Here is a 16,922-nt window from a genome sequence, read left to right as displayed (position 1 = left end):
GAGAAATAAATTCAAGGAAGATGTAATAGAAAAACCTTCCATTTAGATGCGAGAGAAAAAAATCCATTTAATTCAACTGAAAGTGCTCAACGATAAGAAACGAGTTTCTTAAAGGGGCTGACATGATTAGTTATTATAATAATCATTAAATACCTACAGACACTAGTGTCCCATCCTTTCGGGAATCATCAGTGCAGAGTGTCTCAATTAACACCAGTCGATATATATATATATATATATATATATATATATATATATATATATATATATATATATATATATATATATATATATATATGTAGCAGTTGTCTCTGTGCGTGTCTATAGGCAAGTATCAGTTTTCAATTGTTAATTTTCCTTCAATGTTAATGGCATTTGTGATGAGCCGGATAATTGGAATGTTTTAGCATAATTTGTATATATGTTTATGCTTTTGGGGAATTATAAAAGAGAAACTATACCTCTATTAAAATTAAAATATCTCCAATTGAGATAAAAGTTTAAATATAACTATTAGAACCCAATTAAGATTTCCACAATTTGAAGACTATATATTTTAAGAGTGTGAGAGTGTATACTCCACGTTTTAATTTCTCTTTCTTGCTTAAAATGAAAGTTGAATAATATGCATTAAAAACAAATAAGATGATCAAATTTTCATTTATTTTTTTAAAGAATTCTGTGACACACTTAGAAGTGGGTTAGAAGTGGGGCGTTTAAGTCTCAAATTTTAATGCACCTCTCACCTGTAAATGAAAATATTTCAGGTTTGCATGAAATTACTACATAAAATTATGTAGTAACAAGTTTTCATCGAATATTTATTCATTTTAAAATAGACTATTTTATTTAGGTCAAATTTTGTCAACTGTGAGAGAGAGAGAGAGAGAGAGAGAGAGAGAGAGAGAGAGAGAGAGAGAGAGAGAGAGAGAGAGTCAGTCATGTAATGAGCAATACTTGGTAGTGATAAAAAAGGAGAGAGAGAGAGAATGAGCGAGAAAGACATGGAGCGAACAAGCGAGAAAAATAGAGAGCAGGCGAGTGAGAAAGATAGTGAGAATATAAGAGCGAGAAAGAGAGCAGAAAAGAGAGAGAGCAAGAAGAGAGAGAGAGAGCAAGAAAAGAGAGAGAGAGAGAGCAAGAAGAGAGAGATAGAGAGCAAGAAGAGAGAGAGAGAGAGAGAGAGAGAGAGCAAGAAAAGGGAATGAGCAAAAAAGAGAGAGAATGCGAGTAAGTGAGCAAGAACAAGCGAGCAGAGAGCGAGAATAAAGAGAGTTTGCGGAAGAAAGACAGAGAGCAGGTGAGAAAAACAGAGAGAGAGCGAGCGAGAAATAAAGAAAGTGAGTTACAAAGAGAAAGAGAAAGAGTGAGAAAGAGAGAGAGAGAGTGAATGAAAAAAGAGAGGGAGGTATAGGGAACGAGCAAAAGAGGGAAAGAGTAAGCAAGAAAGAGATCAAAAAGAAAGAGAAAAACAGTGGGGTGTACAGAAATAGAGATAGCTAGCAAGTGCAACAGAGAAAACGAGAGACAGTGAGTGTGTGTGAGAGAGAGAGAGAGAGAGAGAGAGAGAGAGAGAAAGAAAGAAAGAAAGAGAGACATAGAGAGTGCGCGAAAGTAGAAGAGCAAGAGAGAGAAGCAGCGAGCAGGACAAAAAGAGAGGCAGAAAATGGAGAGACAGCTAGTGAAAGAGAGAGACAGCGAGCAAGAGAGGGAAACAACTAGCGAGAGAGTATAGTAATCACGCGGTAGAGGGGTTACCAAATATAGGTATTCTGGCCGGGAGTCACTAACTTGTAAGAAGGGTGTGAGTCGGTGTTTACTAATTCATAATCGAGATCTATCAATTTTTAAGACCGAGGTTGCAGGTGCAAGAATCTTTTGAAGTCGAAAGTAGTTGAGTATCCACAGAACCGTTAAAGGTAAATTTAACGAGATCGCCGATTAATAGAAAGATGTCACAAGATCACATCCTCACATATATAAAATAAAAATATAGAAATAAATCTGGAAAATAACGACACTTGATAAAGAACTCGAAATCGCTGTATTAATATGAAATAACAACATTTATTTATGTGTTAGGAATATCAATTCAAATCGTTCCAACGTAAGTGTTTTCTTGTAATGAGTGTCCATTATGCAGGACTAACTAAATGAGAATTTTATTAGAATAGCATGGAGTTTAAAATTACTGATTTTTTATGAACAGTGTCATACGTAGCTTGGAATTAATGCGATTATTTTCTGAGATAAAAACAGTCATTAAATTATTTAAACGTGCGCACGCGCGTGTGTGTTCATCACATAAGAAACAGCAGTTCGCGAAAGAACATTGTTTAAAAAAGAATTAATTCTCATTCGATGTGGTAATTTTCCATGATGAGAATTAAGGTTCATGCGTGTGACGCGCAAATTCAAGACGGGGCATTTTAATGTCTCCCCTGTGACGGTCCTCGGGAAAATAAGAGAAAAACTGGAATAAAACTGATTTGATTTTCGCGGCAAATCTTTATATAACGATGTTCTTGAACGTTCTAGCTTGCTTGCTGTATCACTACGCGCGGAAACGTAACATAGTTCTTTTGTTCCATGTGTGCGGGTGATCAAATCGCAACGTTGTGTGCTTTGCTTACGTGCTCTGATACAGGTGGGCGTTGAAAACGGTGATCGTCACGAAAATGTTCCTGTCAAAGATTTGTTCCGGTCGTATGTAACGGTCACTACAAGAGGGAGGTAGAGAGAAAAAAAAACGAGCGGGCTCGAGAGAGAGAGAGAGAGAGAGAGAGAGAGAGAGAGAGGGGGGGAAATTAGCGAGAAAGGGAGAAAAAAGCGAGGAGAAAAGGCGAGAAGGAGAAAAAAGCGAGAAGGAGAGTGAGTGTGTGTGTGTGAGTGAGTGAGTGAGTGAGTGAGTGAGAGAGAGAGAGAGAGAGAGAGAGATTTAAAAAAAAAACGTGTATTTTTTACGACCTGCCCCAGCGTAGTATAAACACTTTCAACCTCCCCATGCTAAGAACGGCTTTAGGAATAAACACCTCCAACCCCGAAAGTCGTTCTTAACATTATTGGAGGTGTTTATCCCGAAAGCCGTTCCTAACATGGGACGGTTGAGTGTGTACGCTGGGGCAGATCGTAAAAAATACCAAAAATTGTTCTGGTTATCAAGCTATGGTCAAAGTTGGGCATTTGTTCTGTCCTAAGTCTGTGGAAAAAATCCCTCCAGTCTCAACCAACATTCTTGTCTCCAGTTCTTGTCTCCAATTCATAGTGAATTTCTTCCTTTATTAAAAACCGACTTGTCAAACTGAGCTTTCGGACGGAGGCGAGAAAAATAGAAACAGGTTCGATTTGTTTCATGACATATCAAATAATTTCTGATGTAATTAATACCAAGAACACAATATCTATTGTAAACAAAGCGATCCATTAAATAGAAGCTGAGAGACGAAGGGAGGGGGGAGGCTTGTTCATACCCGATAAAAAAGGGAAAGGGTGGAAATATTCTATGTTTCAAACGTTTTTTTTTTTTTTTTCAATTATTGCTGAAAAGTAGGACGCAAACATTTTTTTCTTTATTATTTCATTTTTTTCGCTATGGATAATATTTGAATAAATACGTTTTCATTGTAGAAGAAGAAGAAGAAGAAGAAGAAGAAGAAGAAGAAGAAGAAGAAGAAGAAGAAGAAGAAGAAGAAGAAGAAAAAAAATAATAATAATAATAAAAAAAAAATAAAAAAATAAAAAAATACTTGAAGGAAGATATTTCATTTGATTACTCGGTTTTCCCAGAAATATTCATTGAAAATAATGTTCTTACGTAATAATCTACCAACATCAAATTTATGAATTAATTAGCTGTTGTTGTTGTTGTTGTTGTTCGGGAGTTAACTTTCACTTATATATTTATTGATTTAAAAAATTAAAATAAAATACGATTTTGAAAGTTTATTATGGTGTCGTTGAACCATTAAATTGTTATCAAAATTAAAAACTAGAACTAATTTCGTTGATAATATTGTTTTAATGGCAAACACGCATATTCACCTAGTCGAGCGAGCGCGGCCGCGGCCTACATAAATAGAAGGCTGTTCCAATAAAGTCACGTAACGTGCTGACGTCGCAGAATATTGTTCTTAGTTTGACACTTTTTGAAAGTAGTTTTTTTTCTGCGAAATATTTAATACAAACATTGGAACAATAAATAAAATAATCCTTAAGGTGTCCTTCTATAGATATTACTCCAGTTTTCCTAAAACGTTTACAATTTACAAAGCAAGCGACCATCAATATTTTTTTTATTTAAGAAAATAATAAAGAAAATAATAAAGAAAGCTGAATGAAAAGTAGTTACAATTTGAACAATCTCATAGTGTAGTTAAATGAGAGAGAGAGAGAGAGAGAGAGAGAGAGAAAGAGGGGGGATAGGGTAACTCTCGGGCAGATCGGCCTTCCTCCCCAACCCATTCGGCAATTAAAATAATGTTCTTGGTGGAGAGAGAGGAAAGTGATAGTTGTGACGAAAGACCGTTTAAGAAGACAAAGATAGAATGAGAAAGAAAAAGAGAAAGTATACGAAAGAAAAGTGATAAGTAAAAACAAATAAACAAACAAACAAATAGCAATAAAATACTAAAACAAAAACAAAGTTTAACATAATTTTGTTTTATTTTTAGAAAAAGAAAGACAGAAAGAAATTAGCATGAACGTAAAGTAGGGGCGGAGAGATGCGAAGGGCAGATGGTGGCGGAAGGGACGACGACAGCTTTTGATGACACCGCCGCCTAGCGACAGTTTATGAAAACAAGGGGGATAACCCAACGTCCGAAATGCCCTTCGCTCTTACTCGCTTAAAGGAGAAGAGTAGTCAGGGATAAAGAGAAGTAATTGAGAGAAGGTGAAAACAACATAAGTGCGGCGAAATCGCTCTCCTTCCATTAACGTTTCTCCCCTCCCCCCTTTTTTACAATCAATTTTATCTACATTCGGTTACATCTAAACACACACATACTAGTCGGTTCTTCTATATCTCTATTCTCTCTTTAACCAGTTTAGTTTCTTTTTTGTTACCTTCACAAACTGCGCATCCTCACGACACATGTCCACACATCTGTATACATATATCGTTATCGTTTCTTTATAAACAGATTTTTAAAGGAAGGAAAATTCTCACGTGTATCGGATATTAAAAGGAGAGGAGGAGAAAAAAAAAGAAAAAAGACTAGATTACCAGAAGAAAAAAGAAAAGAAAAAGTATACCCCCTCTTTTTTTTCTTACTAGCTCACCTAAGCGGCGTAATGATAATACCCGACTTTTTCTTGCGTTTTTGTTAATAACCGCATAAACACGACGAGAAAGCCGAACATGTCGGTGAATATTCCACCCGAATGGAAAATATTACTTGTATTCGGGCTGGTTTACATTTCTCTCGCCAGTACCGGTGTTCACTCAGAAGGTAAGCAATCTTCAATCTAATAATATAAATAAGAAAACGAATGTCCTCCTTTTGTATTTACTTCGAAGTCGCGTCGTTCCCTTTCTCTCCATTCATAAATCAGACTAGCACTTTTTTTTTTTTTTACGCGCACTTTTTACATACAATTTTACATTTATTGCACGGATCAGTCGAGTTTCCGTGTTTATAAATATTTTCATCAAATGATACATAAAAGTATACATTTTTTTAAAATATTAAGCCACGTTAAATTTATTACGTTTGCTTTTCACTGCATATTTTTTTTTTTACACCGGCGTTTTTTTTTTTTTTTTTTTTTTTAACGAAAGGAAATGCATTTTTACTAAAGTAATAAAATCATTTTTATGTCGATAAATTATTCCGAATAACTACATTTTTTTTTGTTGTGATAATGTTTTATAATTTATCATACTTTTTAACGGAGTGATTTTTGTGCAGTGTGTTTAAATAAAACGTTTAAAAAGCGATTTTAATTTTTTATGTATTATGTATTCGAAGAAGTAATTAAATATTATAAAACGTTGTAAAATCTTTACATTTTTTTTTATAAAGGAATCTAAACATTCCTGCAATCAACCGGCTTTTTAACAAACTATTTCTACTAGAATTATTTTTCATATGAATTAATTAGGCACAATTTTAATCCTCTGTAAAAGTAATGCTCGTAGATTTTATTAATTTACAATATGCTTTTTATTTTTATTTTTAATAAACTGTCCGCAAAAGAATGCATATTCTCTTTATGGACCGGACCGCCTTGCTTTCATTACATTTTGTAGTAATGCCCCCCCCCTTCAAGTAAGCTGACAATTGCTCTATGATCATATACGACAGAATTCAATCCCCACAGAAACCCTCAGAAGCGAATAATTTAAATAAAAGATAAATAATAAACAGACTGACATCTCATTCCTTTCCTAGTAGTAGTAGCAGAGTAAGGACATGTGGAAGAAAGAGAACGTTCTTTGTCAACCAAGAAATTCCACGTTTTTTATTGTCCGAAGAAAAATTAAAGCACATTTATTCTGTTTTAAAACTTCTAAAAAAACAACACATTTTTGAACCTTAACAATCATTAAAATAAAATAAATTCTACTTTCAAAATGTAAACATTGTCACCATCAATCTTTTAAGGTATACACACACAACCACATTGACGACACGTGTTTAATAGTGCAATATCTTGCTTGTGGTATTTAATAATAATACTGTCGATGCCATAAATTATATATTTTCAGAAAAATTTGTATATTCAGATCAAGTTCTTAAACTAAATTCATAATTTGATGTGTATACAAAACAATATTCATGTCAACCTTTTCCAATCTCCAGACATAAATAGAAAAAAATAAAATTAAAAAATACTGAAAGTAGGGGCCAGTGGCACGCAAAGGGGGTGAAGGTGAAGACAGTCTCTGTCTACTAAATTGCGAGAGCTTCCAGTCATATTTAAACTATCTCCTTTTTTAATATGTTTCCCAGTACTAGGACTTATACTTGAGTGTTTGGAGCATATAACCAAGAAGGTGTCTCCGACATCTAGTGTAAAGCCATTAATTACAGTCGCTATAGCTTAATTGTAACTGAACTCCTTAATTTCTACCTTAAGTGGAAAGTACTTTTTAATGTGTAAACAAGGGATTTTAACTTACACCGGCTATAAATCGGAGTCCATTTTACGACTCCGACAAGTGAAACCCGTCTCCTCGAAGCATTAAAAACAATATTCAATAATTGTCCTAAATGTGCATTTTTTGTTGTTGTGATACTTTCTTTACTGCTTTTTAATTGTGAATTTATTAGAAAATAAGTTTTGAACTAATTCTGAACTTAAAATGCTTGATTATATTTTCCATCGTTGAAATGATATTCCTCACCGATATTTACTATAGTTGATGCTTATTGATCCGCGCTATTTTTTAAATCGTATTTCCAAGTTTAATTAAAGTTTTATGGGTTTATTTTTTTATTCAATTGTAAGATTGAAATACAGAATAGGTACAAAACACCCTCCCCATGTTAAGAATGGCTTTTTAAATAACATTATTTCAGCACGGATCAATAAGTGCATGAGTACCCTATAGTTATGTATAATGGAATGCTATTGTTTATTTTGTCCCTTTTCAAAAATACAACTTTTGGAGAGGCGGAGGGTGTGTGTTTGACAATGATTTTCTTTGTTTTCCCTTTGCAAAGAAAAAAATATATAGTAATAATCATGAATATTAAGGATGTCTGCATTAATTTCTGATTAATTCACATTTATCAGTGTGAGTTACAACAACGATTATTTGTATGAAGATCTTGGTCATAAGTTGATTAACTAAATTTGATGGAATTTCAATGTATTTTCACAGCCAAGCTAAATAACTTTATTCGACAGACGTTTTTTTTTTTTTCGATCTGAATATAAACTTGTACTAAAGATAGATTCAATAATTTTCTTCAAATCAGTAACTAAATCGACTTTGTCAATTTTATTAATTTAAAAAACCCTAAACTGCCTATTTTGCATTCGTGTCGTCTATCTCTTTTACCACTTTTATCGGCTTTCAAATCGTAAACTGCTTCAGATGTTTCCGGTTTGTTTTGTAAATCGTATTCGGTTCAATATGGATCGCTGTCATGTATCCACATAAAAATATTATGAGATACATTTTATCTACCGATTTTCAGTATTTGTCTCAACAAGTGCTCAGTGAATGAATAGAGCGGGAGATTCATTCAGTGTAGCTTAATTCACATATTTTTATAACTTAATCCTACTACTACTACACGCGCGCGCGCACATATATATATATATATATATATATATATATATATATATATATATATACACACACACACACACACACACACGATGTATCTTCAATAAGTTTCCAGATTTTTTCGTATGGGCATTTTATTGATAGTACACGCATGAAACTCTAGTCCCCTTTTGAAGTGACCTCATCCGGCTGCAATGCACTTGTTGTACCATTCCAACAATGTCTGAAAGACCCCATGGAAGTCCACTTGTGTGAGCGTGTTAATGATCCTCGTCACATCGTTATTCTCTTGAGCTTAGGAAATAATCAAGTCAAAGGGAGCAAGGTCAGTACTATAGGGAGAATTAGGAACTGCATTGATGCCCATCTTGGGCAAATAGTCTTTGACAACGATGGAGTTGTGGACTGGTGCATTCGCGCAAATTTTCCGCATCTTCAGGTCCTTGCGGATAATTGTTGAACAGTTCCCACACTGACATCAAACTGTGTGCACTTGTGTCTATAGACACACGACGGTCCTTGTTCATGAAATTCTTTATTCGACCATCCTCCCACACCTCAGAATTCGCCACTCTGATGCTCGATTCATGCAAGATGGTCCAAAAGCAGTCTAAATCATTCCATACGTTTCTGTGGCGTTTTTTTCCAAGTTTAAAGCAGAATTTCATTACATATCGTTCTTCTAAAGTGTCCTCACATCAAGATTGCATTTTTGAAATTCACCAACTGTGACAATCAGGCTTTAGTAGGTTATATTCCAATTCCTGCTGTAGCTATTCAATTGAATCGGAAATCATAAAAATTGGTCGGTTATCTCAGTATGTATAGCAATAACAGTGAATTTTCAAAAAATCTTGAACAATTTTACAAAAAAATTTGTTCAAAACGTCTGGAAACTTATTGAAGGCATCTCGCGTGTGTGTATATATATATTCCTAGTTATTCAGAAAAACCTTCAATATTTCATCTAAAAATATTTTATTTACAAACAATTGCTTCTGTTTATAGTCTGCAAAAAAGCTTCATCAATGTATAACTCTTCTCAGTCAAGTATGTGCATGTAAGTTTGACATTTTAAATCGGTTTCAAATCATTCCGTGTGTTTGGGGTGTGAAAAACTGTTCAGTAGCATTTCCGTGCTTAAAGAATTTGTTGTATCATCATTTTATTGTGTTTTGTTCAAATGCATTCCCCAGAAAACAGGAATTATCAAACATATGACATTTTTTGATCCGTTGTTGACTAGTATTTACTGTACTATATAATAGAGTAATTAATGATACCGTATTACAATATTATTCTGGAATCTTAGGAAGATCTCCATTATTCTAGTAATTATAGGAGCAACTAGTCTCATAAAAAAAAAATTTCAAAAACTATCTTGCAAATGTATTCGATGAACTAAGTGCAAGCGAGATTCAAACAATTGCATTTAAAGGGGCGGTTAAAATCTTAGAGATTGGGATGTATGAAATAGCGGGTGAATGTCTAGCATCCGGTAGAATGCCCCATTCCCAGCTTGAATAAAATAAAAAAAGTTTAGTTAATAATTGTATTTAAAAAACATTTATGCACATGTAGCCACTGTTTGCCTGAATAAAAAGATTATAATACAGCTCTACTTGTTATTGAGCACTATCTCATAAACACTGGAGGTTCGTTAACATCTATGAAACATCCATACGCGTACTTGTATAATGTAGCAAGCTTCAGTCACGCTGATGAGTCATATAACAACGAAATACGTGTCTGTGGATAATTATTACATGCATACCCGTATAAGGAAATATAATGTTATGTCAGTGTCTGACAATTCCCTAGGAGGATGAAACGCGGACGCCTTTGTGTAGCTTAATTACCATTGATATATGTTCATAACTTACTATGTACATCTTTGTAAGCCTAGTGAGAGAGAACCCCAGCGAAGAATTGGATTATTAAGGAAAGAAAATCCAAATGAAGAGCATGATATTTATTTCATTACTATCGGTTTCAAATCCAACTTAAATTCTTTGATTACAAATGCTTTTGAATGAGCAGAAACATATATTGAACACTGTTCTAGTTCACAATCTGAAAATAATTTAAATCGTCAAAAATGCATACACATATATAACTGAGAGTTATATAAATTTATGTATATTTACTAAGGCCGTCGCTATACACTGAAGCCTCCGAGAGAGAGGGAGAGAATGGAGGTAAATAAAATTAATACGTGATCATATATATATATATATATATATTCCAAGAATTCAAACAAAAGTAATTTCAATTTGTGTACGATCGTTTCAGAGACCTTTGCTGAATATTTACATGCCATTGTGTTTTCTTGTGCTGGCTTCAAACCATTATTTCTTTATATATGTGTGTGTGTGTGTGTGTATTGCAAAAGATCAAAATATTGGTGCCGTCATTTCCAAATTCAACAATAAACGCTAATTTCCAAATTGTTTCTGCCTATTTTAATTATATATATATATATATATATATATATATATATATATATATACACACACACACACGTAGAATGTTGTTCAAAGTCTGTATAGGTGGTGATGGTGAATGCTCCATCGCCTTATGGTCCGGGTCATTTACTTTCTGCTTCTGCATTTTAAGAAGCGGAACGGATTTGGTGAATATCGACACAGATGTTCCACTTAAGTTTGATCTGAGCAAGCGGTAACTTGTTTTTATCATGTTAAAACTCTTGAAAAATCTAACCAGTTTTAAGGAACCGCAAACGAACACGGATACCCGGGGTGAGCTGGAGCCATTGATTAGGAAAATAAAATAATAAAAAAAACTTCAAGAATGAGAGTTCAATATAGAAACGTTGTTTTAATTTGAATAAAATAAATATGCATCAAGTGCGCTTGAAACCAAATCACAACGTAATATTAGGAAAATAAACAAATATTTTACTTGTTTGAATTTATCACGTATATATTTCGGAGGTAGACTCCATCTTCAGTGCGTTCTTTGTTTCTTTTTCTTCTTCCTTGCCATGTTGTAAATTTGGAGAAAAAAGTCTGTATAGAGTCGCACGTTGTATCTGGCGGTTGTATTTTGAATTGTTTTAACCGTGCGCAGGTAACGCGAGAATAGCGTCAAGAATGAGAGTTCAATATAGAAACGTTGTTTTAATTGGAATAAAAGAAATTTTCTTAATATTACGTTGTGGTTTGGTTTCAAGCGCACTTGATGCGTATTTTATTTTAATTAAAAAAACTGTTTACCAATTTAGCCTCTTTCTTTTAGAACTTTTCTCTCACTACACATGTTCAGTTATATTACCTTGAGGATATATCCCTCCTCCTCCCTCTCTCTTAACGAGTTCAATATAATAAAAGAAAGGCAGAATTATGAGCACCTGATTGACTATTTGACCTAGTTTCAGTGTTGTCTTTGGAACAACCACCTGCAAGAATGGAAATACGCTTCCCCTTCAACTTCCATGCCTTACTTTGGTTCATATTTTTGTCCTAACTAACTTAGGGTCATATGAAATCAAATGATATAAGAGTTGCAAGTACATTTTTTTGGCTGTTTCGTAGTTTTAGACAGACACAAAGATGGAAATGCGACTTTAAAAATGGTGCCAAAAATATTCATTTTCAGAAAATTAATAAAAGGAATAATCCTACTGATGTTTATTTAATTTGTGCTTTTGTTTTCATTTTCCTAAGTAATTTGCTAGAGAAATGTTCATTTTATTTACTTTCTGAACACGTTGAACAATGCCTATAAAGTCGAGTCGCGAGTCGTTTACTTGTATTGGCAGTCAAGTTAGTATAATATATATATATATATATATATATATATATATATATATATATATAATTACAAAAAAAGCAAACATCCCCGTATACACTTAAAATTTGATGTCACCGTGGTGCACACTTTTTATCTGAACGAGAATGTTTTAGAGGGAGGAGAGGCGAATAATAAAGAGAAGGGAGTGTCTATTATGACATCAAAATTAAATGGTTTAAATAGTTGGATATTCCGATAGGTTCTCGAATATTTGATAATATAAATACTGACTCAACGGTTCACGAGTGATCTAGTTGTTAAACTTGTAATTACGGAAGAGCTGATCCTTTAAACTTTTTACTGACTTGCTTTTTAGAATCTTATCTGAATGCATCTCATTCAAATAAATCAACATGAACGTATTCTGCTTCTCTAGTAAAAGTAAAAGCAAGTCTTTCGTTCTTCGCTTATATTTTTTTTTGTTCTCGTGAATTTCAAATAATCCTCCATTTGGATCTGCTTTCATAAAAGATAGCTTTCTTTTGACATTCATTCTCTCCATAAGAAATATATTTTTTTCTGAATGATTTCTGTCGTAAATAATAAAAAAAAATATTTGTTCTTATAAAAAAGGGGAACCCAGAAGATTTCTTATGGAATTAGTCCCGGAAATGGCCCAAGAAGGTTTTGAGGAAGACTTTTTTAAAACTTAATCATTTTTTGAGAAGCTATTTTTTTTAAACCTTAATTTTACGCATATATTGTGTCGTCTTTGTTTTTGCTTTTTTTTTTTTTTTTCGCGGCTCATAAAATTGTAAATTGCATCTGAGACTGAATTTTCCATCAATATTCAGAATCGACTCTATAAAAACTGGAATCCTCTGGATGCCCATTCCTTAAAAATACAAAATATTTTTTCCGTTTAGAAAACATTACGAGAAGGTTTGAAAGCAATAATATTACTAAAATCGTAAACAAATGAGTTTTGCGAATATTTTGTAATTTTTACTTTAAATTAATGGTTTATTTCTTCAGGATACATTCATTTAAATTACTTTTTTTATGATATCATTTTCATTTTGTTGGCCTTTTTATTGTGTAGTAACTATCTGTGTAAAACATACACCTTTTTGGCTCTTTTCTGTCCTTGCTCAATGAAGGGGAAACCTCTACAACCGAGTTAGCTTCTGTTTTTGTCCCAATCTAAAATACCCTTCTTTTCAGGTGCTGGATTTTCCACTACATTAAAAACCAACCTTGTGTTTAACTTTTTTCTTGTAGGTAGGCGAGTAACTATAGTAATATAAACTCTGCGTATGAGTACACAAAAAAATCAAATTGAAAACACTTCTGCCTTTTCAAGCCGGGATCACTAATATCAGTTCCAAGCATTAACTTCCTGGAGTGTGGGGTGTACTGCTAATCACCTGAGTCAGTGTTGATTGGGGACCGATCATGATACAAATTTGCCCTTTTTTTTTTTTTTTTTTTTTTGGGGGTGGTGGTGGTGGCTGGATCTCCACACTAAACTAACTCTAATGTTTGCCCCCCCACCCCTGACAAATTTGAATAAACTTCCTATTTAAACGCAATATTTTATAAATAAAACCTTTTAACAAGAATGAATGTTTTTGGAGTGGATGAATTATCGTCAAAATGTTTGACAAAAACATACGTTGACATTAGTTGGACGTTCACGCATTGAAGACCATGTTTTACAAAATTTACTCCTTGTGCTAAATATAAGTTAGGGGTGATTTCAGGTATCAAAATGGCTTTCGAATTTATATACTATTAAAACTCCGAGAATGTTATCTTGTTTATCATCGGTACATGAATGATGGCAGAGGACAAAAGAAGTGGTCATAGAAATTAAATGAATTATAAAAAAAATTATATCACAATGTATTTTGACTTTGAAATCCTTATTACCAAAGAGAAATTATATATTTAAGAATATAATTAAATACTGACCCAACGGGTTCTCTAGTGCATTGTAAACTCCATTTCAGTACCTTCATTTGATATATTTATTGTCACTTTATCTATTTTTAAGTTACAAGTTAATTTAAAAAGGTATTTGCAGCAAAACGCTTACAAAGAAAATCTTTTTATTTTCTTTTTTCGTCCAACGTTTTCTGCAATTATTTTGATTCCATAACTAAAAGAAAATTTTTTTATTTTATCTAGATCACTGATGGCAACCAAAATATATTTAATGGTGTTACAAGCAAAATCAAATATTAAACAAAAATTTATTAAAATTTTTATCATGCCTAATTTTTATTTTATTAAATGTACCTCATTTCACGTGAACAATGTAAACACCCAAAACATGTGAACGCCTTGCCTTACATTATCTGTTGCTGAGTAGTTTGATTAACTCTCTCGGAATTCTTCTTTGAAGAATTTTGTTTATGAAAATAGCCACCAACAAAATTACCCATTTTTTTTTCTATAATATGCGATGACAAAATAATCGATGCAGATTTCATTTGAGGTTTCATTTGCGTGCCATTTCCCTGAGTCATCCTTTTTTCTTCCTTTTCTTTCTAATGCTTCCATTCTATCTTTCTCGTTTTCATTTAAATTCCAGTTTAGTATTCATTATTTTTTTTGTTATTTCTTCAACTGGACTTAATGACTTTTAAACACTTTAATATTAAAAAGTACCATTGCGGCAAGGCTATATTTATACTAAGTATGGCCATTCATTGTGTGTGTGTGTAAAAAAAAAAAAAAAAAAAAAAAAGGCGTATGTCTTATCCTTAGTAAAGCAAGCTTACTGATCCAAATTAAATTTGGTTCAAGTAAATGAATACTTTCATTTGATAATCTGTTCTTATGAATCTTGTGACTTTGTAAAAATATGATTCCTTAAAATTGGAATATTTGGTTTCAATCATATTTTATTTAAAACTATCAGGACCACTCGGCGTTGCTCGAGGCAAAAGTAACTTATTTCTATGAAACCGTCTCGCGCAACCTCTCTATCCATTACTCTACCTTTCTCTTCCCAATCCCCTTTTCCTTCTCCACCCAGTCCATTTCTCTAGCTAAACAGATTATATATATTATATATAATAGATTCCTCCAGCAATGAGTGATCATTGTTTTTGATTGTTTAATTAAACGCAATTTACCCTTCTTATTTACTTGTCTCCCCATGATGGCAAATATAAGATCGGTTTTTAATGTAAAATCCAGCTCTCTAAAAAAGGGCACTCTAGATTAAAATAAAAATTGCCTCAGTTTTCCCCCTTACCACAACGGATAACATAGCATCAGAACAGATACTATATTTTGTAAAATTTATTTATTTTGGAAATTTAATCTTCCAAAATAAGTTAGACACAAGGCCATTCAAAAATGTGAGACGGGTGGCCTATGGTCATTTACTTTAGAATTGTCTATGCTATTCCTAGCTAGCATCCTCAATTACCATAATACCCACATTTATTTCAGGGGTCGTCCTACTTAAGATTCTCGGTATTCATGCAGAGTGATCCGTGCTGAAATAATAACGTTATTATGTTAAAAGCCATTCTTAACATGGGGAAGGGATGGTGTTTTGTATCCATTCTGTACTTTAACCTTACAATTGAATAATAAATAAAAAGCATATAAAACTTTAATTAAACTTGGAAATACGATTTAAAAAAATAGCGCGGATCACTCTCTGTATTAGCACCAAATTCTCAAATCGATATTTAAAAAATTTTTCTTTTTTTTTAATACAAATACAATTTATTCCTAGTCAAAAAGCCGAGACTGTTGACGCAAGGACAAACTTTAAATATATGTAAATAAGAAAAAATATTCTAAAAAATGTTAATGTCGATTCTTGTGTAATATAGCCTGGAAGATGATACCTCACTTCCTAGTTGTTTAATCTTTATTAAATAACTCCATAGGATAATCTCTTTTGAGTAGCAGTTATTTTATCTTAGCTTTAAAACTGACTAAATAGATTTTATTTACTAATGTTGGAAAAATAATCCATAAAAATATGCTGCAAGAACTATAATCTTTCATTTTCTAAAATACTTTAAGTTCATTTTTATGCATTTCAGTAAAGGAAGTTTATAACTGGTTAGATATTGCATTATTCATTTTCTTTTTTCTTTTTTTATGATTCATGTACATCTTTCTTGGAGAAAGTCATCATGAAGTGAGTCAATGTGAAAGATTTGAGTGTGCTTACTGGTTCTTTAAAGAAAGTCATACAGTTCTGTATTCATAGAATCTCTCTCCCTCTCTCTCTCTCTCTCTTTGAATGGACAGATTTAATAAAACAAATAGCCAACCTGTTTGTTTGTTTGTTTGTTTTTTTTTTTAAAAGAAACTCTGTAAATTTTTGTAATATACATTTCTTACTGGTTCCTTTTTTAACTCATTTTCTTTTAATATGCTTTTATATACTTAAATCTGTCAAATCATAATTTTTGTTTTCAATTTATGTTAGCCATTGCTCTGTCAGTTTTTCTAGATATAATTTAAAGATGCATTCAAAGCATCAAAGTTATCATGTTGCTAAAGCACAAAGACAAACTTGAGAAACGTTTGTTTTATAAAGAGCTTAAGCTCGCACTTCTGTTTAAATCACTAAGGAAAAATGTATCCTCTTTAACATTACTCTTTTCCAGCCAAAGCACTTTCAGGAACAAATGGAATCAAAATAAATTATATTCATGCCAATAATATAATGGGGAAAACTAATGAAAAAATAGGCTAGCCAGAATGAAACAGTAAAATGTCAGAAATATCTGAAATTTTGAGTAATTACACAATACTGTGATTTTATACTAGACTAAACTACCCGTGACCCGTTGGGTCAGTATGTTATATTAGCTATGGAACTAATGTATGAGCGTGACACTTGTGACGTAAAGAAAATAGTTTTTGTGACACAACAGAAACATTTCTATGA

At 32.7% G+C, this 16,922-nt stretch overlaps 1 protein-coding gene across 5 annotated transcripts in view; it reads left to right on the top strand.

Annotated features, from left to right (window-relative positions):
* Window positions 1-4,783: 4,783 nt before the first annotated feature.
* The window catches only part of LOC145239869 (prolow-density lipoprotein receptor-related protein 1-like), a 520,067-nt gene continuing 507,928 nt past the window's right edge, over window positions 4,784-16,922 (top strand). For all 5 annotated transcript variants that reach the window (XR_013862384.1, XM_080103450.1, XM_080103451.1 and 2 more), the window contains exon 1: window positions 4,784-5,450. Coding sequence is in view for 4 of the 5 variants with exons in the window: in XM_080103450.1 (XP_079959576.1) it covers window positions 5,360-5,450 (91 nt within the window). In the remaining variant the exon portion in view is untranslated. The remainder of the gene's footprint in view (window positions 5,451-16,922) is intronic.

This window comes from Euprymna scolopes, chromosome 19 (genome assembly GCF_053919585.1).
Source record: "Euprymna scolopes isolate OS-2025 chromosome 19, ASM5391958v1, whole genome shotgun sequence".
NCBI classification, from domain to species: Eukaryota; Metazoa; Mollusca; class Cephalopoda; order Sepiida; family Sepiolidae; genus Euprymna; species Euprymna scolopes.
The sequence above is the reverse complement of the archived record's forward strand: the minus strand, read 5'-3'. Positions and strand labels throughout refer to the sequence as shown.